The 26,805-nt window shown below is 35.5% G+C and overlaps 1 protein-coding gene across 1 annotated transcript; it reads left to right on the top strand.

Moving 5' to 3' along the window:
• Window positions 1–143: 143 nt before the first annotated feature.
• On the top strand, window positions 144–26,805 carry LOC145672420 (very long chain fatty acid elongase AAEL008004-like). The gene is made up of 7 exons (XM_081741572.1): window positions 144–150; window positions 1,854–2,044; window positions 3,300–3,383; window positions 6,090–6,146; window positions 19,735–19,843; window positions 23,031–23,167; window positions 26,488–26,805. The coding sequence occupies exons 1-7, from the start codon at window positions 144–146 to the stop codon at window positions 26,650–26,652; spliced, it is 750 nt and encodes a 249-aa protein (XP_081597698.1). The 3' UTR covers window positions 26,653–26,805.

Genomic DNA, 26,805 nt, shown 5'->3' with positions numbered 1-26,805 from the left:
TCTCTCAGCTCTCTCGCAATTATTGGAATCACTTCTGGAACAGTTTTTGGATTGCATTTTGCATGATGTCTTCTTTTGACTCAAATCGCTTCCCCTTTAGCAGCATTTTCAGCTCGAGAAATAACCAAAAGTTACATGGAACCATGTCGGGTGAGTAGGGAGCCTGACGACACACAGGAATGTTGTGTTTGGCAATGAAAGCCTGAATGAAATTTCGCGGACAATCTCCTCATTTCCATATTCTGGTTCAAAATTGAATGTACCCATCCGATTGAATGGTTTCCACTTGGGTATCGCCAAGCTTTTGGAAAAATTTGATGCAATGTCGCTGCTCAAGTTCTTTCTGTCATTTTACACAAAACTGAAATTCGACGACCACTCACTACACGTCTTCACTCGTTGGCCGACTACCAGTGACTGACCCTTTCTAGGGGTGGGAAAAAATTCACACCTGCGCATGAGTGTCCCCTCTATATCTACACCTGCGCATGTCTCTCCCGAAAAAAAAATAAGGTTCGCTACTTTTTCAACATACCTCGTATAATATCAACTCTTTTTCAATACACTGCTGGATGATGACCTTTTTGTAACCACCTGTTTTGCGGGGCAATTCTTTCCCAAGGTAGTTCTCAATACTTATAGATGTCGTCATATCATTTCCTATGAGGACGTTTCTGAGGTTGAGGTTGCATCTTGCCTCTTGACATCCAATCAAGAATTGGTTTTTGTTCATCTATCATAATTTCATCTTGCATTATGTCCAGCCCACTATCATCTTTATGTTTTTAATTTTATATCCGTCATTCGTGTAATCTGTCTGATCCAAGTGGTTCTTCTACCTTTGCAGGCGATTCCCAACTCACATCTTTCCATGATTCGACCTGCACTCTATTATCCGTGAATATCATATTTTGTTAGTGTCAACGTCAACGTTCCTATTCGTAGGTCAAATATTGTATAAAATAACTTATTGCACGTTGTAAATCACTTTTTTTCCCACAAAATTTCATCAAAAATGAAAACTGCGTCTTAAACACGTAGGCAATAAAAATACGAAGAACACAGGAACATTAACTTTGTACATGGGTACTTGGAGAATGGATTAGCGTTGCCTGCTATTCAGTTAATTGCGAGGAGTTATGTTAACGTTGCCTGGCATTCAGTTAGCTGAAAGGACTTACGTGGGTGTTTTAAAAAGTATCCGCTCAGTGGGAACATTCATTTCCAGAAATTATTTGATGTTTCTAAACAACATAGGTAAATACTCTTTATACAGGGTATCTCTGGAAGAAGTGACTCAACTTTGGGAAATGGTAGTATATAGATGAATCTAAGCAAATAAGTTCATATGAACCTGAGTTCTTTTCTCAGCTTTTAGAGAGCTACATGTTGTAAACCATTTTTAACATCATGTTGTTTATTACTCAACTTGTAGTTATTGTACAAAGGTGTGACATTGCGCACTTGAAAGGTGATAGAATGACCTTTCCAACGATATGCAACATGTGGCAGTAGTGTCTTTGGAAAAGAAGTTATTGAGGAAATTTTGAGAATCAGTGTTGCCAACTAATTCCCTTAAATAATTTAACTTTCTCAAATTTACCTCGCAAACCGTTGAGAATAGGACCCATGTTCATAAGAACTTTTTGGCTTAAAATCTTCCGTACTATAATTTCCCAAAGTATTGTCACTTTCTTCTAGAACACCCTCTATACATAAGAGTATGTTGAGAGATATGGAAATGTAGGTTATCTTGTCGACCACTATATTTACCTTAGTAAAACGGCAAATGTAATCATTGTTCCTGTTTGAAAGTAATTATAGTAATACTTAGTTATTAATTTCTCTTGCAGATCCCAAAGTGAGAACATGGTTGCTGCTGGGAAGTCCGTTGACCATCTGGGGTATAATTGCAGCTTATTTGCTGTTCGTGCTAAAGCTAGGACCCCGGATAATGAGGAACAGAAAACCATTAGAACTCAAGAACACACTGATTTTCTACAATTTAGCCCAAGTCATTCTCAGTGTATGGTTGGTGTACCAGGTAAGAGTCATTCTTAATACAAGTTAATTTACAACTACTATGTGTGTGTCACTGTTAGGAGACTCAACTTGCTGCTTGCTTGTTGAAATCTCATTCACCATTCTGTTGACTTTAATTTTGGGCTATAAATCTCATTCAACATGCTGCTCATTATAATTTTGGCTTAAAAATCTCATTCACCATACTGTTGATTATCATTTTGGGCTATAAATCTCATTCACCATGCTGTTGATTATAGTTTTTGGTTAACTCTCATTCACCATAATGTTGATTATAATTTTGGCCTAAAAATCTCATTCATCATACTGTTGATTAATTTTTTACTATAAATCTCATCTGTTGATTATAATTTTGAGCTATAAATCTCATTCTCCATGCTGTTGATCATAATTTTGGGCTATAAATCCCATTTAGCAAACTGTTGATTATAATTTTGAGCTGTAAATTTCATTCATGTTGTTGATTATAATTTTGGGCTAATCTCATTCACCATGCTGTTCGTTTATAATTTTGGGTTGAATCTCGTTCACATACTATTGATTATAATTTTGAGCTATAAATTTCATTCACCATACTGTTGATTAAATATTTTTAGCCTTTAAATCTCATTCACCATACTGTTGATTAATATATTTTTGACCTATAAATCTCTTTTTCCATGCTGTTGACTATAATTTTAGGCTACAAATCTCATTCACCATGCTGTTGATTATAATTTTAGACTATAAATCTTATTCACCATATTGTTGATTATAATTTTGGGTTAAATTTCATTCACCATATTGTAGATTATAATTTTGGGCTAAATTTCATTCACCATGCTGTGTATTGTTAATGAAAATCTTTAAGAAGAGTAAACTTTAGCGTTTGCTTCATCTTAATAGGGGGCGTGGTTGTCACACATCTTCATTGTTTAGATTTACAAATAATTTCTCACGTTCTCGAAAACTACACATAAGAATGGATGCATGATTGAGAGTTTAGTGTCCTATTCAACATCGTTGCTATATAAGATGTGTTCGTACACTTTAATGTGGGATCCAAACCATAAGAGCTCCCATCGGGAATCGAACCCGTCTCCCGTGTCAAAGGTGCGTAAGTTAACCATGAGAAAGTTCGCTAAGTATAAGGTTTTACAATCATCCATAAAATTTTATTCAGTTTAATAAATGTCTTACCTTTGGACTGTGTTGTTGTATATACTCTTAAAAATTGTATAACAAGTATTAATTATACTGTATTTAATTTATTTTAGGGATTCAAATCAGAAAAATTTGAAAAATATAGCAATCCAGGATGCCAAGTGAGGCCAGAGATCCGAGCTACTCATAACGATGAGGTAAGTAAAATAAAACTTACTTTGTATTTATAACACAAAATATCTAGAAGTACAAGGGCTATGTCTGACAGTCATGTGCAGTTTTCAAGTGATTCCTAGAATTACAGTACTTTGAAAAAAAAAAATGAAAATTTCAATTCCTTGTTCCTTTTTTTCTACTTGTTCCAAATATGTCATATACTGACCATAGTATTCAAATCTGCAATACTTTAGATTCCATTACCTTGTTCGTGTCACTTGCTTTATTACTGTTGTCGAATTCTACAAAATTTGGTTGTTTTACGATACGTTACGATGATGGTAGCGTTCTTAGTTTGCAACACTGCATAAGAAGTCTAATATTTTAAGTTTTCGTTTCAGACGTAGATTTGAAGTATATAACTTGACGTAGTGCTATCTGAAATATATATATATATATCAAAAGACATCCTCCTCTCTGTATTTTCATGTTACGAAATTTCAGCGTTTGGTATTCATTAGATTAAAAGTTACGAGGGCGCATCAAGGTAAATGGACGCCCTGTATATGAATGTAACTCGATCAGGTCAAAGGATTTATCGACAATATTCTTACGTAAAAAAAAAAAAAAAAAAAAAAAATACATCAATCTATTGAGATAGTTTAGCTTGAACATACGTTTCAGTTTTTTTTTTTTTTTTTTTGTATTTTGTTCCTTATGCAACAGAGAGGTCATGAAGAAGGAAATCTACTGTTAATATGAATTTCGAGTAATATTTCCCACGAAACGAGAATAGAAATTATACTTTCGCGTCTCGTCTTGAATCTCGAAAACCTTTTCTCGTGTTGCCTTGAATTTTTATTCGTCTCCTTTTTTTTATAAATTTATGTACAAACTTTGTGCCCCAATTTTTTTTCTTAATTTTATCTAAAAGTTATCAGAATTCTTCCGCGTCGCGAGAGTTTCTCAAAGGGTATGATATATAACAAGTTTTAAACTGACTTATATTTATTATTGGAGTATATTTGTGTAATGACTTGTGTATGTTTAAACGTTGATAAGTTCTCTTCATTGTGGTCGTACAATAGCTTTATCATTATATCTGTGTACATTTTATACTATGAATCATGTAACTCGAAAACAGTTGTTGAGTCTTAAGATTTAGCTGAACTAGTGTTCCGCACGAAAATTGTGAAATTTCTAGTCTCGTCTCGAAAACGAGAAGAGAATTGCCAAGTTTCTTGTTCCGCAGGGGCGGATCCAGGACCGACTTCTGGGGGGGGGGGCGATGGGTTGACATACTGCAACTTTTAAGGGCTCCAAACTTTGGGATGGGTTTTATTTATATATATAACATAAGAAAGTTTCCTCTTTTGGGGGGGGGCGTACACCCCAATCGACCCCCCGTGGATCCGCCCCTGTTGTCTCGTCTCACTTTTCGTCTCGAAAACAGAACAAAGATTTCTTATATCGTGGGCAAGATAAGAACTACGACCAGGGGGGGGCTTGAATCTGTTGCTCTGGGTGGGTGCACAAGACCATAATACAAAATCAATTCTCACGGTTTAGGTCTTCCCCCACCAGACTATTTCGCCTCCAAGAGCTGGATTAAACGACCATGCCACTGGGTTAAACTTTTAGCATTGCTTTCACTGAATATGTGTGGGGCTTAGCGCTTATCTCTAGTGCGTGGGGGTCCCTGGTTCAATCCCCGGCTACCTAAGTTTGTGATGGATATAATCGTGTCCATGGGTCTTCTCGGGTACTCCCATTTCCTCGCACTTTCTCATTCCACCGGTTTACTTAATCATCATCATTCACTTGTTTTAATCATCCTTCTTGCTTAGTATAAAGAACTTAATCGTAGGACGTTAAACTAAAAGATTTTTGTTACCTAATGATCTGTATCTATGTTCTTTGTCAGCAGCGATCCTTTATAGGAAGTAGGTGGACTCAGTGGGTAGGTTTTAGAACGCTTGCGTGGGGTCCCTGGTGCGCGAGTCCCTGGTTCAATCCCCAGTCAAGTAAGTTTGTGGTGGACAACATTGCATTTGTGAGTTTTCTCGGGTTACTCCCGTTTCCTCCTACTTTCCCATTCTACCAATTATTTCGTCATCGTTCACTTGCCTTAATCATCGTCTCCCTTAGCCTAAAGGTAAAGGACGTGGGACGTTAAACTCAAAGGTTTGGTTTGATTTTCGTATATAGGGAGAGATTTACAGTTTTAAAAAATGAAATGAAATCTTGAAGTTTGACGTCCCACGCTTATGCCGGCTAGGCTAAAGGACACGGTAATTATTAGAAATGAATGAGATGATGGAATGAAGAAAGTGGGAGGAAACAGGAGAGCCCTGAGAAAACCCACGCACACGGTGTGTGTCCACTTGGGGCGAGCTGGGATTGAGCCAGGGACCCTATGCACCAGAAGTGAACGCTCTCCCACTGAGCCACTGCAGTCCCTTGATAGTTTAAAGTAGGACCCTGAATGACTGTGCTGCATTCGATGCTCGCCAACCGGGAAACGAACCTGAGACTCGTGGTCCAAATTCACACGCGCTAGCCATTTGATTAGAGAGGAGAGGATTGTATACTTTCATAAGGTGTGTTTTGTTAGCACTTTTTTTTATCCTTTTGTTATATTAAGTAGCCTTCTCCAGAAAATTGCCTCACTATATGCAACCTTCTGTTTGTTGTCTTTTTATTATTATTATTATTATTGTTTTAAATTATTTTATTTTCCTTCACAGGTCAGAACGGCAGTATGGTGGTATTACTTTGCTAAAGTCACAGAACTGATGGACACTGTAAGTATTTATTATTATTATTATTATTATTATTATTATTATTATTATTATTATTATTATTATTATTATTATTATTATTATTGTAGTAGTAGTAGTAGTGTTGAGTACATTTCTTTCCTGTCCATATGCTCAATATGCAGTTCTCATTAGTTTTATATCGTTGCATATTGCATATTGAGAAGAACGGGCGATAAACTACAACTGAATGGGGCTTGCATTCGGTGAATTAGCTGGGTGCACAGACCTTCGTGCAAGAACAACCCTCACAGTATATTAAATTCCCCAACACACTATTTAACCTTTAAGTGCTCTGGATTACAGGGTCATGCTCCAGGCCCCTGATTTGTTGTTGTAGTAGTAACATTAGGGTTGTCCAAGTGGACGAAACTTGAAGCTATCTCGTCTCAAAAATGTGTCCTGAGAGTGATGTCTCAGAAAAATACGAATATGCTTCTATTGAAAGAGCTCTTTTCGCCCTGTATATATTGTCACGAAAATTCGGTCCCGTATTGTCTCATCTCGCCAGCAATTCTCAGTACCAGTACTATTATTATTTGCATTATAAATATAGTATAATTCTCAAAAAGGACGCATAAAATCTTTGTGTTCTTTCAACATTATAGAAATATGCTAAATACTTTAGAACAGTTTCTCAGCCTGGGTGGTCGCGACTCCTAACTGGGTCGCTAAGATAAGCGGAACAGATAAATATAATTAAAATCTAATACTAGAAAATATTTTTAAATATTATTTTGAATTTTGTTCTGATAGGCATATTTTTATTTTTATATGTACTGTTAAGAACAAAAAATAGGTCTACTAAACATTTTCAACAGGTTCAGAGTTGTATAAAAATCAATTTAAATGAAAGAGGTACGATATGAAACTAATGGGAACTGCATATTGAAATACTACAAAAATTCAAAGTCAACTAAACCTGCATATTGAAATACAATTAAAATTGAAAGCTAATGAGATACCTGAGCATGGGGTGATTATAGCAGTACTAGTGCAGCAATGTCTGGTTCAATCTTCGTGATTGACATTATCAAGTCATAAAATACTCAATAACTTTTTTAAACAACTGTACAAGTTTTTTTTTTTAACCAAAATTAGAAACCACTTTACTGTTTTATCATATGACCTAAAATTAAGAGAGTTACGAAGTTTTAAAATTTTCAAACAGCCTCCATTTTTGAAACAATATGAGGAATCGAATTTGATACATGTAATGTGAATGAACAAACCAAATTTGGTTTTAATCTATTTGCTTTTAGGGAAGTTACTGTATCCACTATAAACAAGAAATGGGTTCTAGTATTATAGAAATAGATGGATATCGTGATACCTCCGCAATAGATATATTAAAAATCCAATACAAGCTTATGACAAACCAGAAATTATAAGAGGGTCGCTGGCAAGAGGATGTGATAGGAATGGGGGTCGTGATAGAAATTAGGTTGAGAAACACTGCTTTAGAATATCGTGTAGTTCTATTTGAACGAGGATAGGATAAAAGTCCACCGGATAAAAGCCCATCGGAGAAGAAAAAACCCACCAAAAGTTTTCTTAACTAGGACGAAAGCCTCTAGATAGAGTATGTTATGAGTATGTTATGAGTAAACATTAAATACGGTGTAACTAATGGCACCAATCGTTTGTGCTCCAAGTCGAGGGACCAAATTCAAGCATTTACTCCTAACTACTGATTACAGTAAACTTCTGAACATTCTTATAAGACAGGTTCTACTTTTATTCAAATAAATTAGTTTCAAATAAAGTCATCTCGTTCAGGGGACAAGATAAAAAAAATAGATCCTTCTGTTAACTGGGAATCTCTAAGTTTAAGTTTATTTGACTCGTTTATGCACCAGAAACGCGTTTTGTGAAAAACATACAACATAATGCATGTACAGGTACCTACAATAAATAAAATATACAGAGGGATATTTACAATTTAATAAATAGCTTTTTATTATGAATAATTTGTATGGTATTCCGAATTATGCACTATATATCAATTATACAGTAATTAAGAAATTCAAATATCTTATAAATTGGTACAAAAAGTAATATTATGTTTGGTGAGGTGTTAACGTAAACAGAGCTTTTGTCCTCTTTTCTAAGCTTTTGTAACGTAGAGCTTTTATCCTCTCTTTGCACTGAGAAGTAAAATCGTATTTGGTGTACGTAAAAACGTAGGTTATATATGTCAATCCTGTAGTTTTTGGACTTAACGTACAGAAAACGCATAACTGAAAAAGTATATATCATACGTACTTTCCGTATAAGTGTTCCAAATAAACATAACTTTCCGTACGAACGAAGTAACTGTATATAAGCTGTCAGGATCTCACGTACAGATGAATGTATGTAACATATAGCTGACATGTGTAACATACGTATACGTATGTAATATCCGGAAGACTGTTAGATGTCAGACATCATGCAACGACGTCATGTAACGTCTAAAGGCAGTACATGTGTAAGATATGGATAACGTATGTTCCGTACTGATTTCTGTAGTAAACATAAGGATTCCGATTATTCGTACAATATACCGCTGTCCAAATAACGGATTTTTTCTCACAAGTAAACCTTACGTTTGGGTGAATCGAGTTGCTGACTGAGACACATATGAGTAAGTAATACTAAATGTGGTCAGTATTTCAGTGAAGTTGTAGGTGCGAAGCTCCAGGGGTTTAGGAGATACAGCTACCAGAACATCACATGGAAGTACAGAATAGTCTTCATACAGTTGGAGGTAAAAGCTCTGTAAGACCTCTTGTAACGACAAAAGATGAATAACAAATATATGGGTACATATTAAGACTAGGGGGAAGTCATATAGTAAGGGTATACCTGACGGCGGCCATCTTGAAATCCGCCATTTTGAATTAAGGTTAAGTTAAAGAATAGGGTCATGTGATACATGATTTAAGGCGCAAATTTAATCAGAAGAACAATGGTGACGTTAATTTTGATTTACGCGCAATTGGTAAAAAGTTACAGGGAAATTAAATATTGTTGCAGCATATGTTTTAGTCCTTTACCCCACCTTGTAAATTTTGTGTTAATGATAATAATTAAATAAAAAAGCAGGTGGATAAATATTAGGTCTATGGTAATAGTTGCCTTGATGGCGGCCATGTTCAAATCCGCCATTTTGAATGTGTCAAGTGTAACTCGATTGCCTTTGTAAGATGTGCTCACTGTGAGCAGAGCATTTGTGCAAGTCATGCACTCTTTTCTGAACTACATATTGATTGTACTAATTGAGGACTTTTCTGGAAGAAAGACCCAAGTTCAATTATGAGTCAATTCCACTTTGGACATTTTTCCTTAAATTAGCAACTTGTTTATGCGATAACAAATGCTGGTTAATGATAAAGCAAAAATGGTTATACCGTTGGATTTATGGTAAAATTTGCTATTAATAAGGTGTCAATGCGTTTTGTTTAAAACTTTTGTCTGACTCAAAATGGCGGATTTGAACATGGCCGACATCAAGGCAACTATTACCATAGACCTAACATTTATCCACCTGCTTTTTATTTAATTATTTTCATTAACACAAAATTTACAAGGTGGGGTGAAGGACTAATACATATGCTGCAACAATATTTAATTTCCCTGTAACTTTTTACCAATTGCGCGTAAATCAAAATTAATGTCACCATTGTTCTTCTGATTAAATTTGCGCCCTAAATCATGTATCACATGACCCTACTCCTATTTTAAAAACTTAATCTTAATTCAAAATGGCGGATTTCAAGATGGCCGCCGTCAGGTATAACCTTACTATATGACTTCCCCCTAGTCCTAATATGTACCCATATATTTGTTATTCACCTTTTGTCGTTACAAGAGGTCTTACAGGGCTTTTACCTCTAACTGTATGAAGACTATTCTGTACTTCTATGTGATGTTCTGGTAGCTGTATCTCCTAAACCTCTGGAGCTTCGCACCTACAACTTCACTGAAATACTGACCACATTTAGTACTACTTTCTCATATGTGTCTCAGTCAGCAACTCGATTCACCCAAACGTAAGGTTTACTTGTCAGTGTGGAAATTTAGAGAGAGTTTTTGTCCGGTGGGATTTATTCTTGTCCCCATTTGAACCACAGTGGCTCTGTGGTAGAATGCTCATCTCTTGCCCTAGGAGTCCATAGTTCGATCCTCGGCTGTGAGAGTTTTTGGTGGACAAACACGTGTCCGTGGGCTTTCTCGTGGTTTTTCCATTTCCTTTCACATTTGCATTCCACTAATTCTCTTATTTTCATTCACTTCCTTCAATCATCCGTCTCTTTTAGCCTAACCCAATGGTTCTCAACATTTGTGTCGCGGCACATTAGTATGTTAGGGTGCGTCGCGAAATTTTTGAATATAAAAGCCATGAAGAATTTAATAATAATTCGTTAAAACCGAGACAGACTGTTCCAGTCAACGCCTCCAACGGTAGCAATAATGCTCAGTACTACATACCAGGTCCGCAACCAGAGGGGGCTAGGGGGCTGCCCCCCTAAACTTTTCATGGCCCTTCCAGACCTCAATACAAAATTCTATTCTTAATTTTAAAAAAAAACACAATTTAGATATTTGTAATAGATTTTTGATGACTTGACCCCCCTAACATATTCATGCTCCCCCAAACGATCTGTGGCTCTTAGCGGGCCTGCTACATACAGTCATTACATTATAAAAACTATTATAACTTATATTATTATTACTAATAAAAATATCGAAGAAGTGTGTCGTCAGTCAAAAAAGGTTGAGAACCACTGTCTTAAAAGGCGTTAGCATAACCACAGATCGTAAAACTAGAATGTTCATTACATTATAATATTGCATTATAGCAAACTTATGCACTACTTGAGCAAAAAAAGAGAAAAAAAAAGAAAATGTAAAGCCTGATATTCTCACAATTCACATCAGCGGGAATACAAAGAAAAGATAATGCGCTTTACAGTATTTGTTGACGAAATTGAAACAGAAAAATGTTTAGCTGCATTTTTTTTTTTTTTTTTTTTTTTTTTTTTGTTACATCAGTCGTTTATGTTATGCTTACATTTGAAATTAGAAATAACAAGGAACGAGCTTCATAAGCGGAAGAAAGTGTATTCAGTTATGTCAGCGTCTGAAGTTGCATTCCAAAGCCCAGATAAACAATAGAAAAGAATCGAGTCTCTTCACCTTGTTTTTGTTATTGTTACAATAACCAAATAGTTGACTTTTCAGTTTTTCCACTTTATGTTGTAACAACTATATTACATGACTCGCTTCATCTTCTTTTTTTTTTTTTTTTTTAATTCTTTTTCCCAACATAGTACACAGATGTCACTTAAAAATCTACTAGATACCAGTTCCGGGAAATCGGAATTCCAGTTTTGCCAATCGCGTGAACATTCTATGGAAATTCAAATGTAAGTTTATGTAAGGGAAACGGGGCTTCTGTGGAATATTTCTGGCATCTTTACGGGATAATCACAAGGTGACTTTTACGCAATAGAAATACTGTCCCGTGACAGCTTTGTTTCATTTGAAATAAATTTCTGGACATTGCTTTTATCCTTAAAGTTTCGACTGTGACAGGCAGTTCTAATTCAAATTAAGGGAAATTCCGTGAATATTTCCATTATCCTTAAATTTTCTATTGTGACAGACTGATCCAACTAAAATCCAAGGGAAATTTCGTGGATATTTCCCCTTAAATTTTCTATTGTGACAGACTGATTCAAGTAAAATCCAAGGGAAATTTCGTGGATATTTCCATTATCCTTAAAGTTTTGACTGTGACATTTACACCCATGTTCCAAATTATTGTAGCATGTCTACAAATATGTTGTTGTAGGAATATAAATTGATAACGAATTCTCCCGGTAATTTTTATGATGTTAGTATGTGTATAATCGCCAAAGACATGTATGTAACAAATTTCATGTCAAAAGAACAGTAAATAAGAACAATAAAACGAAAATAAAACTTTCTTGTACATTTAGCAACATTTTGTTTTACTTATTCTAATTTTCGTATTTATAATTCTTTTCCTATGAAATTTACTACAAATATACACTTTCCGATTATACACATAGTAACAATATTAAAAATACCCTGCAAAATCATTATCACAGTATATTCTTACAAGAAAACATTTATAGATATGTGACAATGATTTTGGACATGAATGTACATCCCATAGAAATCAAAGGGAAATCCTGTGGATATTAACATTATCATTAAAGCTTCTACTGTGACAGACACATCTTATTGAAATCCAACAGAAATCCATTGGATATTTCCAGTATCCTTAAAGTTTGGACTGTGACAGGCAGTTCCCACTAAAATCCAAGGGAAATCCGGCGAGTATTTCCATTATCCTTAAAGTTTCTACTGTGACAGGTAAATCCTATTAAAATCCAAGGGAAATCGGGTGATTATTTCCATTATCCTTAAAGTTTCTACTGTGACAGGTAAATCCTATTAAAATCTAAGGGAAATCCCGTGGACATTTCCATTACTCTTTGAGTTTTGGCTGCGATAAGTGCATCCCATTGAAATTCAAGAGAATTCTGTGTGGACATTTTCATTATCCTTGGATTTTTCGGATGTGACAGGAGCATCCCATTCAAATTCAAGGGAAATTTATTAGATATTTCAGTTATCCTCAAAGTTTCAAATTTATGATTTCTACTTTCAGAGCAGTTAAAAGAAAAAAAAAATCTCATCGATTAACTCAAATATAGGAAACTAGATGATAATGACAATTTTATTATCAACGAAACGGCGTAAGTAATCGGAAGAGTGAAAATTAAAATGACAATAAATGTCTTCAACCTATGCAGGGAGGTTGGGTCCATCTAGAGGCGGATCCTGAGGGAAGTCAGGTTAGTAAATAGCTATAGGTAACATCCTGCAACAAATATATAACTGAACACGTATGTTTTATACATACTTTCCGTATTAAGTGTTCCGAATAAACGTACTTTCCGTATGAAAGAAAGAACTCTATACAGACTGTCAGGATCTCACATACAGATGGACGTATATAACATATAGCTGACGTGTGTAAAAAACGTATACGTATGTAATATCCAGAAGACTATTAGATGTCACAAATCCTGCAGTGATATGATGTAACAGCTAAACGTGAAAAGAACAGTACGTATTTAGTATGTGGATAGTGTATTCTTCGTACAGATTTCCGTAGCAAACATATGGATTCCGTATATCTGTACAGTACACTGCTGTCCGGATAACGGATTTTTCTCAGCGTGGCTTCAAAAGGTTGTATACTGCAATTAGTACATTAAATAGAGTTTTCTTCCCTTATCTTGTAACCATATAGGTTAAATTTTTACAGATTTGGCTTCCATCACAGGTCTCCCACTAGGCCCATACTGCCGAAATTTTATAATGATCCAACCAAACGTCCATCCCATAACCTTCACCATTTGGGGGAGGTAAGAGTGGGAGGAAATCAGCAGTTCTTTATGAAAGAAAAAAATACTAAAGTTACGAAACGCTTTTAGTAAGTACATACCAGTTAGAAAAAATATTTCTATAAACAAATCACGTGATTATTTACGGATTATCATATTTATGTGCTATCTCGAATTAAACCAATTTTCTGAGAAATTGCAATTTTAAGAAGATGATTTCAGTTATCATAGAAGATTGTAAAAACAGCAGTAAAACTTGTTTTTACTACCGAAGCGTGTTGTTTTAACTGTAGACATACAGATCTATTTTGCACTCTTCGCTCTCTTGTTAACATGGTGTGAAGATATCAATACCTGTTTTCCAAAGTATTTAGCTTTTAACTGTTCACAGTCAGTCAGTCTTCGTTTACATTTATAGATTTTAATCTTCCTGTCTTGCAATTTGACATAACGAATAATTCTTTCTACGCGATGAGCTTCAATAACAAGTCATAAATACCACTTTTACTTGGAAGCGTCAAACCAAATAAAATTTCTAACCCGTTTGAGTAGTTTCGCACTGAAGCTAGAAGATACACAACTGATAAATCACTCATATCCAGTTATCTGATGTATGACGTAGGAAAATGTTTTTACACTCAGAGAAATGGCAGAGAGAAACACGTTGAGCAAAAGAGCGTGATTATATGATAAAATAAGTGTTGGCAAAATAAGTTTGTAGGTTTCCTTAAGAAAATTTCCTTCAAATTATTAAAAATTTTCCCTTTTCTATCAAATTTTCCCTAATTTGTTGCGTGTCCAATTCCTATGACAGACTATATGTGACAAGATTAATTTATCTATATTAAAGGAAGAACCAACTACATTTGTTTTATTCATTTGCTTTTTTTAAATTTTTTCCTTCGCTTTTTAAAGAAAAAAATATACACAAATATATCCACTAAAACTGGATGCAAATTATGCTCATTTGAACATACCACACACCAAAAAAAATTATTGATATTGTGTTGGTTTATTTCTGAAGAACAAAGAAAAATTTAAGCATTTATAATGGTCAGTCCGTGAGCTCGAGAACTTCCCTGAATTTTCACATTTTATTGAAAAAATACCTTTTTGCCTTTTTGGTAATTTACCATGAAATTTTCCCAGATTAGGGAAATTTTCCTTAAATTACGAACACTAGTAGTATACCTACAATACCCTTGAATTTCATATTTGATTCTCATTATCTGTTCTTCCTCAATGTCTAGTTTTCTAGCTGCTCCTTCTTCTCTCAGTGTGGTTCACCGAGAAGAGAAGCAGAAAACTGTGACGTCGTAGAGCATCCAGTTGGAAATAAGTGTGAAGACGCACGTACGTTATTACAGAATGATAAGACGATTTTTTTTTTTTTGTAAAGCTCAAGTAAACCCCCAGACACAATGTTGTCCTCTAGAATTTTACACAGTCTGTTACCGAGCCACAAACCCTCTCCTTAGAAGTGAGTGCTCTACCATTGATCTACCCTCTCTCCTTTTTCTGGTTACAGTTACTGCTAATCATAAGCAACATTTGGGTTTTGTTTCACAAGTAACCCAGCTGCAACCTTAGTATTGTCCTCACAATTATTTCCGCTCCCTCACTCTTTTTTCTTCCACTACACTTTCTATTCCGTTCCCCAGGATACAGTTTCTTCTCAGATAAAGTTCCAACAAGTTTTTTTTTAAATTATATCTAATATTCTATTCTCCCCTATTACGTGGCCCTGCGTAGCGTACTCGCCAACGCTCTCACCATTGGTGCGAGCAGTTCCGAGTTCGATTCCCGGTGGAGGCACTCGGACGAAACGGTGTGACAGCTTTTTCTAGCCAGCCATCTTGAATGAAGTTTTTTCTTGTATTTTCATTATTCACACCAGGCAAATGCCACGATGGTACCTAACATACTGGCAGCAGGGAGCTTCCTTCCTTCCTTAATTCTTTATTCCTCTCCAATTCCGAGGGCAGTATTATCGTCGAGGGACAACATCCCTCATATGTATGAAGGACTAACATGCCCATAGATGCCGAAAGCCCAGAAATCTAATTTCTAATCCTAATCCTAGTGACGGGCTAACATGGCCATAGATGCCTAAAGCACAGAAATATAATTCCTAATCCTAATCCTAGTGACGGGCTAACATGGCCATAGATGCCGAAAGCCCAGAAATATAATTTCTAATCCTAATTCTATTGACGGGCTAACATGGCCATAGATGCCGAAAGCCCAGAAATCTAATTTCTAATCCTAATCCTAGTGATGGGCTACCATGGCCATAGATGCCGAAAGCGCAGAAATCTAATTCCTAATCCTAACCCTAGTGACGGGCTAACATGCCATAGATGCCCTTCCTGCTGATGTAGTAGTTGCTACACGTAACATTGATATATATACCCTAGGGTCCCGGGCTGATTCCCCGTGGAAGAGCATTGAATGTATTACAGTGGTTCGGATTTCATCTGAAACTGTAGATCCACGCCTCATGTAGCCTCGGTGCTGAAAAGGGACGTCAAACTTCCATAAACAAACATCTTTCCTGTCAGTGGCGGATCTAGTCCGGGTCCGGGAGAGCCTAGCCCCACTCTCTGCAGCTTTTTGAGTGACAAAAATAATTTAAGCTATTATTTATATATTTTTGAAAGCTTAAAGTAAACTGATGATATACCTATCATAGTCTGGGTTCTGGCTGTCTCTCAGTTTTTACCTTCTAGATCCTCCACTGATTAAGCTATTATTTATATATTTTTAAAAGTTTGTAGTAAACTCATGATATACCTATCATAGTCTGGGTTCTGGCTGTCTCTCAGTTTTTACCTTCTAGATCCTCCACTGCTTAAGCTACTATTTATATATTTTTAAAAGTTTATAGTAAACTCATGATATACCTATCATAGTCTGGGTTCTGGCTGTCTCTCAGTTTTTACCCTCTAGATCCTCCACTGCTTAAGCTATTATTTATATATTTTTGAAAGTTTATAGTAAACTCATGATATACCTATCATAGTCTGGGTTCTGGCTGTCTCTCAGTTTTTACCTTCTAGATCCTCCACTGATTAAGCTATTATTTATATATTTTTGAAAGTTTATAGTAAACTCATGATATACCTATCATAGTCTGGGTTCTGGTTGTCTCTCAGTTTCTACCTTCTAGATCCTCCTCTGCTTAAGGTATTATTTATTTAAATATATATTTTAAAAATCTTATAGTAAACTCATGATATACCTATCATAGTTTGGATTCTGGCTGTCTCTCAGTTTTTACCTTCTAGATCCTCCACTGCTTAAGCTATTATTTATATATTTTTGAAAGTTTATAGTAAACTCATGATATACCTATCATAGTGTGGGTTCTGGCTACCCCCTTGTTTTTACCTTCTGGATCAGCCACTGTTTCCTGTTGGTCAAAACACATGTAGGAAAAATATAAACAAAATTTTGGAAGAATAGGAATGCGTTTATATATATATATATAAACTGTTCCCTTTCTTTTCAGAATTTTATTTAATATTTCCCACATGAATTTTGACCAACAGAAAAGAATGTGTGTGCATGTATAATTCTGTCTACTGCCCAAGGCCCTGCAATATACTACAATACGGTAGAAAAGAGTGCTTTCTACGTGCGGTTACGCACAGAAAGCATGTGATATTTGTTTATTTATTTACTTAGACTGTTTCGTTGTAGTTGATGTGTTAATAGGCCTACATCCCTGACCTTGATAGCATAACCGACTCCTTCTATTTTCTCCATATAATCATATAGATAGTGGGAAGAGAGTAACTACCTATTCAAAATTGTTACTAACTTTTGTATACATTGATAGATTCTCATGAAATGAAACATATTTTAATTGCCAAAATGGTAGGGATTTAAATTCCTATGGTAAAAGGTAACTTAAAAGTGGGGTACACTGAACACAGTGTGAGCGATTCAGCTGACGTCACGGTGCGCAGATTTTAGTCGATTGGTACAGGTTCAGAGACAGTGGCGGACTGTGCATGGACTCTTGGTACAGTGCACGCATGCATTGTTAGCAATTCCATTTTTAACTAGTGACAACGAGATCTTTTTCAGCTACTCCCAGTCGTGATCGTTCCTTCAGATCAGTGGATTACGTCAGATTCAGAAGTTGTTTACACAAAGTCCTGACTTTACTCCCTCCGATTTTTTCTGTAAAGCTTAGCTAAGCAAGATTGGTTCCCCGATAGCACAACATGCCCACAGGACGTTCCATAGACTCCACATTTGTCCCAGAACATCAAGACAACAAGGAAAACTGTAGACATAATGGAAATATTCATGTAATTTCCCATGGATCGCAATGGGAAGTGTTCCCCAATAGAAACTTTAAGAATAATGAAAATATCCACGGGATTCCCCCTTGATTTTAATGCGATGTGCCTGTGACCGTAGGAACTTTAAGGATAATGGAAATATCCACGGAATTTCCCTTGAATTTCAATGGGATTTGCCTGTCACAGTAGAAACTTTAAGGATAATGGAAATATCCACGGGATTTCCCTTGGATTTTAATGAGATGTGCCTGACATAATAGAAACTGTATGGATAATGGAAATGTCCAGGAGATTTCCCTTGGATTTCAAAGAGATATTATCTGTTATGGGACAATATTTTGGATGTCCAAATATCTTCCTATGATTAGTCCTCAAAGCGTCCAAAAATGTCCTACAAAGCCCCGTTTCCGGACATAGCAGACATTTGGATTTCTACAGAATGTCCACTAAAAAAGATAGGAAATTCCGTGGACTAATGTCCCTTGGAGGTTCGAGTGAGTTATCTGTCCTATGTGAATTATTGATTTCCAATTACGTCCTGCATCAGCAGCGACGCAATATACGACAATATCAATTGTTCAAATTGGGATCTAAACCACTGTAGTAGTTTAATGCTCTTTCGCTGGGAATCGAACCCGGGATTTCATGTACCAAAGACAAACGCTCTAGACCCAGCACTTACCAGGCGAACAAGAAGAAAATTTTGAAAGTACTGGAACTAATAAAAATAAATTTCTCTATCATGGATTCCTCTTCAAAAAAGATGTCCATATTATACACATAATTTCTAGTAAGTTGTTCAGTTATTGTTTTCCGTTTCCTAGTTGGATAGTTTCCATATTATGCAAGAAAAATAACACTGCGTAACATATTTTCTTGGCTGGAACCATGGGCAAGTTTCCGTCACATACACGTTCCGGTTTGGACAAGTTTCACTTTACAAAACTACCCTTTTCGGTACACACACACACACACAAAATAGTAACCCACTTCCAAAAAAAGAAGAAAATTCTTTGCTATTCCGTTCGTCCCTCCGACCAAGAAATTAAAGCTTATGTTACGACATCGTCTTTGAGTTTAACGTCCCGCGATAATGCCCGTTAGGCTAAAGCAAGGGCGGATCTGGGACCGACTTCTGGGGGGGGGGGTTGTCATACTGCTACTTTTAAGGGCTCCAAACTTCGGGATGGATTTTATTTATATATATAAAATAAGAAATCTTCCTCTTCTGGGGGGGCGATCCTTCCCCTGGATCCTTCCCGATCGCTTCCCCTGGATCCGCCCCTGGGCTAAAGGAGACGATGATTAAATCAAGTGAATGATGATGAAAGAATAGGTGGAATAAGAAAGTGAAAGGAAACGGGAAGTACCCCCGAGAAAATCCACGGACACAATGTTATCCGCCATAAACTTGCTTAGTCGGGGGTCGAACCAAGAATCCCAAACACCAGAGGTAAACGCTCTACCATTAAGCCGCCGTGGCCTTCTCTAAAGCTGGTGATACTTCCTAGATAGAAGGTATGATATGAATAAGTCCATTTTGCAGCTATGGACTAACAGAAAATATTTATTAAGGACAATGTTGTAAAAGTTATTTCTACATCATTCAAAAGCATAATACTATCTGAAATAGTAACAGTTTTCAAGGATAATTGACAAATAATTTCCAGATTACTATCTTAGTATCTTTGAGGTTTCTTATTTTCCGGATTATAATATGTACAGTATGTGTGTGTATATATTTCATAAACATGTTTTTTTTTCTTTTAAATCAGATTATTTTAAAGTAACAATATTATTTTCATTTTTTTCTCTCTCTCTCTCTCTTTGCAGGTATTTTTCGTGTTGAGAAAAAAACAGAATCAAGTGACCTTCTTACACGTCTTTCATCATACAATTATGCCGCTTACAAGTTGGCTCAATATGACATTCTTCTTCTCAGGTAAGAATATTTGATTTATGTTTTTTGCAGTTGTTACGTCCTTATCCAACGCCAAGGTTATGTACGACATTTCCCTATAACTAATGACACTTATAACCAAACTTTTAACTAAATTCGTTCAAAGAAAATTATGAATTAAATTTTTCAGAAGTTAATTTTTATTTAATGGACGTTAAAATATTTCGTAAGAATTTTAAAAATTGAATGTTAATTTTTTCCCTCAGAAATGATCAAAAATGAATAGTTCTAAATTTTATTGTACTTTAACTCTCGCAACGCAGACTACCAAGCAAGGGCGCCGATCCTAGGGTGCCGGGGGTTCCCGGGCCGTCCAAAGCTCATGTGGGGCCCCTTATTGTATTTATGAATATACAATATTTGATATAATTTGAAAACAATTTGTATTAAAATCCTCATATATATGTATATATACCTTCTGCATCTGAATGCTCCCCCCAATTTTACAGAGAAATCGGCGCCCTTGCTACCAAGAAAGGTTCATTTTGTTTCCACCTGTTAGGATTAAATATATCTCGCAAAAGAAACAAATTAGAAAGGGATAAGACTAACCGCCAAATTCAGAAAAGGCGGGATATAGCTGTTTATTATACTGCCATCTAGGAGTGACACTTCCACATCTCTTACCGACGGAGGGTACTTTTTATGTGCCCACCAACTAAAAATAGCAAATTTATGAGACTTACTGACGTTCAATTTGCGCCACAGTAAGGTATAAGATTTAGCTAAACATGTTAGCAATAACATTTTTTTTTTACAATTTTAAAGAAATGATTAGAAGAATAACAAAAAAAACATACTGTGGTGGGCACAAAGTACCCCCCGTCCGTTGGTAGTGCAAGGGTTAATTTCACTAATTATATTTGAAAACAGTAACTTTTCATGATAGTAGACTAATTTTTCGCATGTCTTCATCCATCAAGTTTTATATTAACTTTCACAATTTAAGACAATTCTCATCGCATAGTAGTAAAAGTATTATTTTTAATTTTAATTTTGAAGTTAATTTTTAATTTTAAGAGGTATATTTTTCATTAAATTAAATTTTAATTTCATCAATTATATTTTTATAGGCTCATTTTTTTAAAGAAAAATAATCCGTTAAAAAATATTACTGTTCTCAACTATGCTTATAAAACCCACATAAAGAGCAAACAATGTGGTACAAACTCTCAAGTACTTTACAGAATTGTCACAAGATGGAGCTAATGTAGTAGCACTAGAGAATAACAACTGTTCGAGTCAGCCATTTTGGGGCTATAAAACTTGAAAACCTATGTATTTATTGGGTAATTCATATGTCCTAAAACTAGAGCACAGCTGCATTATGGGACTACTGCACATAGATTAATTTTAGGACTTGTACAATTTATGCATCTAGTTTATATTTGGGACTTTCGTACTTTAGGATACATGCATTTTAGGACTACTAGCGCGTCCACACTGTATCGAGTACTACCTACGCCATTTTCGTTTTATTAACCCATTAATTAATATGGAACACTATTCTTCTATTTTCTTGGAAATAAATTGAAATTTTAATTGCTTGATTGCAGGACCATATTTAACATTTTTGCCGCCTCGGGATGGGGGCGTTAATTTTTTTCCCTCCCGTTTGCAATATCGATAAGTACTGGTGTCGAAAATTTGACAGTGAAGTGAATAATCAACATTTCAGTTACTTGATAAGCGTTTGAAAACTGTAGGTAATTCTGAAAGTTAGTCAATAATACTCGTAGCAAAAAAGAAATAATAAATATAAATTCCATAGTGGAAATGTTAATTACCGCTTTCTATAGACAAACAGATTCTTGTTGCTTCGATATTTACAAATGTAAAAAAATTCGTGTTATATGTATATGTTCGTACATAATAAATTTTTGAAATTTCCAAAACTTGACAATGAAGGGGAAAATGATCCGAAAAAAATTTGCCGCCCCGAACCAATAATGACCCATGCATAAATATGGCCCTTTTTGTTTTTTTTTTAAAAAAAACTCCCGACTTGAACCTATGTTGACCCATGCGTAAATACGGCCCTGCTTGAGAAAAAAATTGCAGAATTGCAGTCTCGATCCTATGTTGGTCCATGCATGAGTACGGCCCTACTTGAGAAAAATACACCGCCCCGAACCTATGTTGGTCCATGCGTAAATACGGACCTTCTTCAGAAAATTTTGCTACCTCACTTATCTCTCTTTGAACAGTCCTGTATTCTTATCATTGAAATAGGAATAAATTAATTATATAGGAATCTTTCTCAATTGGAATATTTACTTCAATGCAAGGTATTAATATTTTTTAAAAAAATGCTTCCAAAAGTATAGTGCTTAAATAGGAAGCCGATGTCCAAGTTTATGGAACAGAGCTGTACAATACTATTTCTTAGGTTTAGTCAGCTTCTTCAATCTCCCTGATTACGCCACTGGCCTCATTAATTTGTTGGTAGATGAATGAAAATAACACTGATAGAAACCTTGTTTATGCTTAGCGGTTTACAAGAAAAAGAAAAAAGTCGTTTTATGATCTGGTTTGGTAAGCTTCTCTCATTAAAAGCGAAAGTAGTGAAAATGGTTGTAAATCCAGCATCTCTCGATAGATGGCATCAGTCTACAACTAAGCTTCACAACAGTGTTATTATTCCCAGTTTTGGAATAAAATTATATATATCACACGGAGAGAATGCATTTAATTTTGGCCATAAAGGGTTGAATTTGGATTTAAATGGCGTCGGAAGTGTCACTATTCGTCTCAGCGACCCCAAAAACTATGGATTCGATACTAATATCGGTCATTTTCGATCACTTTGATATATCTTCCCCTTCCTCCAAGTCCCGGGCCTGAATTTGATTTTAACCTTCATCGGAAGTTTTACTATTCATCTCAGCGACCCCGAAAAACTATGAATTCAACAGTAATATAGGTCATTTTGTATCATTTATATATATCTATCCCCCCTATTCCCCCAAGCATGATTTAGGTTTAAGAAATTAGAGCGAGAAAGTTTAGTGTGGTGACCCATACCTTTTTTTTTTGTTAATATAGTATTTAAATATTAGTATTTCAGGAAAAAGATAACGCTTTATTTTACGAGCCTAATCATTAGGGCTCGTTTACATTTATTTTATACGAGGTTAATAAATTATGTTCTCTCTCTGTTTCTTTGTAGATGAAGCCTTCATTCTTCCTGGTACGCTTAATTCCGTAATTCATGTGATAATGTACTCCTATTACTTCCTGTCTGCATTCGGTCCAAAGTTCCAGAGGTTTCTATGGTGGAAGAAGTACCTCACCATGCTTCAGATGGTAAGTGTCAATCATAACATTTATTTATTTGTTTGGGATTTTCAAAAAAAAAGAAAAAAAAGTTAAATAGAATGTTTTTAAGTGCCTGCTGGTTTTTGTGAGATTTCTAAAGCCACGGAGCACTGGTTTGCTCAGTTCTTAGATGAGTGATGCATAGGAGATTTTTTTGTGGTGTGGGCAGCGTCATGAGGACAATTGGGGAAAGAAAAGTGTATTGTACTGCGGCCAAGATGATCACCAGTAACGACGAAGGGAGTCACAATGTACTGCAAGTGGCGGCTCTTGAAGGAAGTCACGTCTGTAAATATTAAAATTGTATCTTTACAAGCTAACGGAAGAAAGTTTCAAATATTATAGATACAGAAGAATTATTAGTAGAATACATAAATCTACTTCCGTTAGCTTGTAAGAACAAAATTTAATGTTATACCGATGTAACTTACCCCAAAAGCCGCCACTGGTGATGACCATATATTCACCAACTTCAAGCCACCGAATGGTCGTCTTAAGCCCGTTGGAGCTTCATGCCGATTAATCTAAAGTGTGAATGTGAAATAAAAGCAAGAATAGGAAAGAATCCTTTAGGAGGAAGAGAATACTATTTTATATTCTGTGGGTCTTTGAATAAAGAGTTGAAAAAAAGAGTTATAAAATGCTTCTTGTGTGGAGTACTGTACAGTATGGGTCAGAAACGTGGACATTACGCAAAAATGATGAAAAACGACTGGAAGGTTTTGAAATGTGGGTGTAGAGAAGAATGTAGAAAATTAGCTGGGTCGAGCGGAATATGAATGAGAGGATTTTAGAAGTGGTGGGGGAGAAAATAACAATTTTAAATATTATTAAGAAGAGGAAGAGAAACTGAGTGGGACATATGCTAAGAAAGAACTGTATCATGGGGGACGTGCTAGAGAGTATGGGGAAGGAAAGAGAGAGAAAGGCGAAGGGGACTACAATTAATGGTCGATATCAAAACAGAAAAGTCGCACGTGAAAACGAAAAGATTACCGGAAGACCGTGGAGCATGGAAGATTCTCAGTTGCGGCAAATAACCTGTCAATAATGGCAGAGTACCTATTAGGATGATGAGTTGAATTAACATTGAAGTTTAACGGCCCTTTTCAGGGTCAAAATTATATGAGAAGGAAATGACCTAAACCATGTTACTGCGCACAAATTCTATCACGGTACCACTTGAGAACGCTAACCACTTAGCTTTGGAAGAGCTCTTATTATCTTACTTGCTGTGGTAAATGCGTTTCCAGGTGCAAGTATTCGTAGTTGTAACGTTCTATGTGCTAGTAACGTTAATGATATATTGTAAGATAAACTACACTTTACCCTTCATCAAAGTAGCTAACATGCCAATACGCATGTACCTCTTCTATGTATATTCCCCCCCCAAAAAAAAAAATCTTACCTCCTTCTAAATTTACACGGTCATTTTGTACAGTGAAAGGGTTTGTTTCTTCCCGAAGAACTGAACTTTTTAAATTAAAAAAATAATAATAATGAAGCTATTATGAAACGTTAATCTACAAACATACTTCGACCAGTAAATAAAAAGCTCAAGACACCCATACCTGATTCGAGAAGCCTTACAATCAGATCTCGCAATGGAGTCTTGCATTAAGCATTTGTTTCACGCGATGTTATTTTTCTAGTCCCAAGAATTATTTTATATATGAAGTAGGTGAAACAGAATAGGCAAAACAGGAATTCCTGTTTCTCCTATATTTAAGATGATATAGAGAGAATGATATAAATTATCGGCTGGGCTGCATGTGAAACAAGAATCGTCCAAATACGAATTCCTGTTTCGCCTACACCTATGATAAGATATAGAACAGGAATTCTGATTCACCTACTTCTAATATGAGATAGAGTTAATGATATAAATTGCCAGTAGAACTGCAGGCGAAATAGAAAGTCCTGTTTTGTGTACACCTAAGATAGAGATAATTATATCTGTAGGTTGAACAGGAATTCTAGTTTCGCCTACTTCTAAGATGAGATAGAGATAATGATATAAATTGCCGGCAGGCAAAATAGAATTTTCTGTTTTGCCTATAGCTAAGATAAGACAGAGAGATAACGATATCTGGAGAAAGAACAGAAATTTTGATTTCGCCTACTTCTAAAATGAGGTAGAGATAATGATGTAAAATGGTGTCAGAGCTGCAGGCCTAACAGAAATTTCCGTTTTGCCTATATCTAAGACTAGCAGCGTTCACCCCGCTTCGCTGCGGTCACCCCGGAACGCAATAAACCTTGTTAATTAGATAATTTTTACTTTTTCGCTTTCAAGTGATATGATAAAAACCATAGTAGATTCCAGTAAATGTTAACATTATATCGCCTGTCATTTATGTTAACCCGCCGAGTCACATGGTCATGCGGGTTGCATATAAATACGTTTATTTTTACCTATGATGAACTAATAACAAAGGATTTGTACGTATGGACACTTGAATGGTCAATTATCTCAAGACACTGGTAATTAAAAATTAAAGTGATATGATAAAAACCATCTAGGGTCCAAATCCTAATAACCCCCCAAAAATGAAAGAAATTGGTTCAGCCGTATTAGCGTGATGAGTTCACAAAGGATTTGTGCGTTCTCTTTTATATATATAGATAACATAGAGATAATTATATCTGTAGGCAGAAAAGGAATTCCGGTTTCGACTACTTCAAAGATGAGATAGAGATAATGATATAAATTGCCGGCAGAACAGCAATCGAAACTGAAATTCTTGTTTTGCCTACACTTAAGTTAAGACAAAGATAGTGATATAAATTCTTTGCAGCATTGCATGTGCAACAGAATAGACGAAACATGAATTCCTGTTTTCTCTATATCTAAGATAAGATGAAGATAACGATATCTGTAGCACGTAACAGGAATTCTGGTTTTGCCTACTTCTAAGATGAGATAGAGCTAGTGCTATGAATTGCCTGAAGAGCTGCAGTCGAAATAGAAATTTCTGTTTTGCCTATACGTAAGATATCTGTACGTATAAAAGGAATACCCCAAACAAGCATTTCTATTTCGCCTACTTCTAAGATAAGATAGAGATCATGATTTAAATTGCCGGTACGATTGCAGGCATAGCAGGAATAGGCAAAACAGGAATTCATTTTTTCGTTTACATCTAAGATAAGATAATGATATAAATTTCCGCCAGAATTGTAGGCAAGGCAGGAAAACGCCTAATAATTTCGAGAAGTTTGTTCATTTTTAGCTAAATTATAAAAAATAACAAAAGATGTGATGTTATAATTAGTATTGATTTCAATTTCTTCTTGTGTGTTTTCAGGTGCAGTTCTTCGTCGTTGTAACGTTCCACGTGCCAGTAATGTTAATGCTGGGCTGTAAGATGAGCTACACATTAGCCTGCATCGAAGTAGCCAACGTGGCAATATTTATGTACCTATTCTACGTATTTTACCAAAAATCTTACAAGACTAAGAAATCTGACTGATTAATACAATTGTTGTATTGTCAATGTATATGTGTATATAGGTATGCATGTGTTTGTATATGTGTGTGTACGTATGTTAATACTGCTATATATTATATATAAATATTAATGAAGTTGTTATATATATAAATATTATATATTTACTAAATACAA

This window comes from Thermobia domestica, chromosome 16 (genome assembly GCF_964235325.1).
Source record: "Thermobia domestica chromosome 16, izTheDome1.hap1.1, whole genome shotgun sequence".
Lineage (NCBI taxonomy): Eukaryota > Metazoa > Arthropoda > Insecta > Zygentoma > Lepismatidae > Thermobia > Thermobia domestica.
This window is presented reverse-complemented; position numbering and strand designations above follow the sequence as displayed.

Coding starts and splice junctions, on each gene's coding strand:
- LOC145672420 (XM_081741572.1), top strand. Junction 2,045..3,299: donor GTGTATGGTTGGTGTACCAG/GTAAGAGTCATT, acceptor AATTTATTTTAG/GGATTCAAATCAGAAAAATT. Junction 19,844..23,030: donor TATGACATTCTTCTTCTCAG/GTAAGAATATTT, acceptor GTTTCTTTGTAG/ATGAAGCCTTCATTCTTCCT.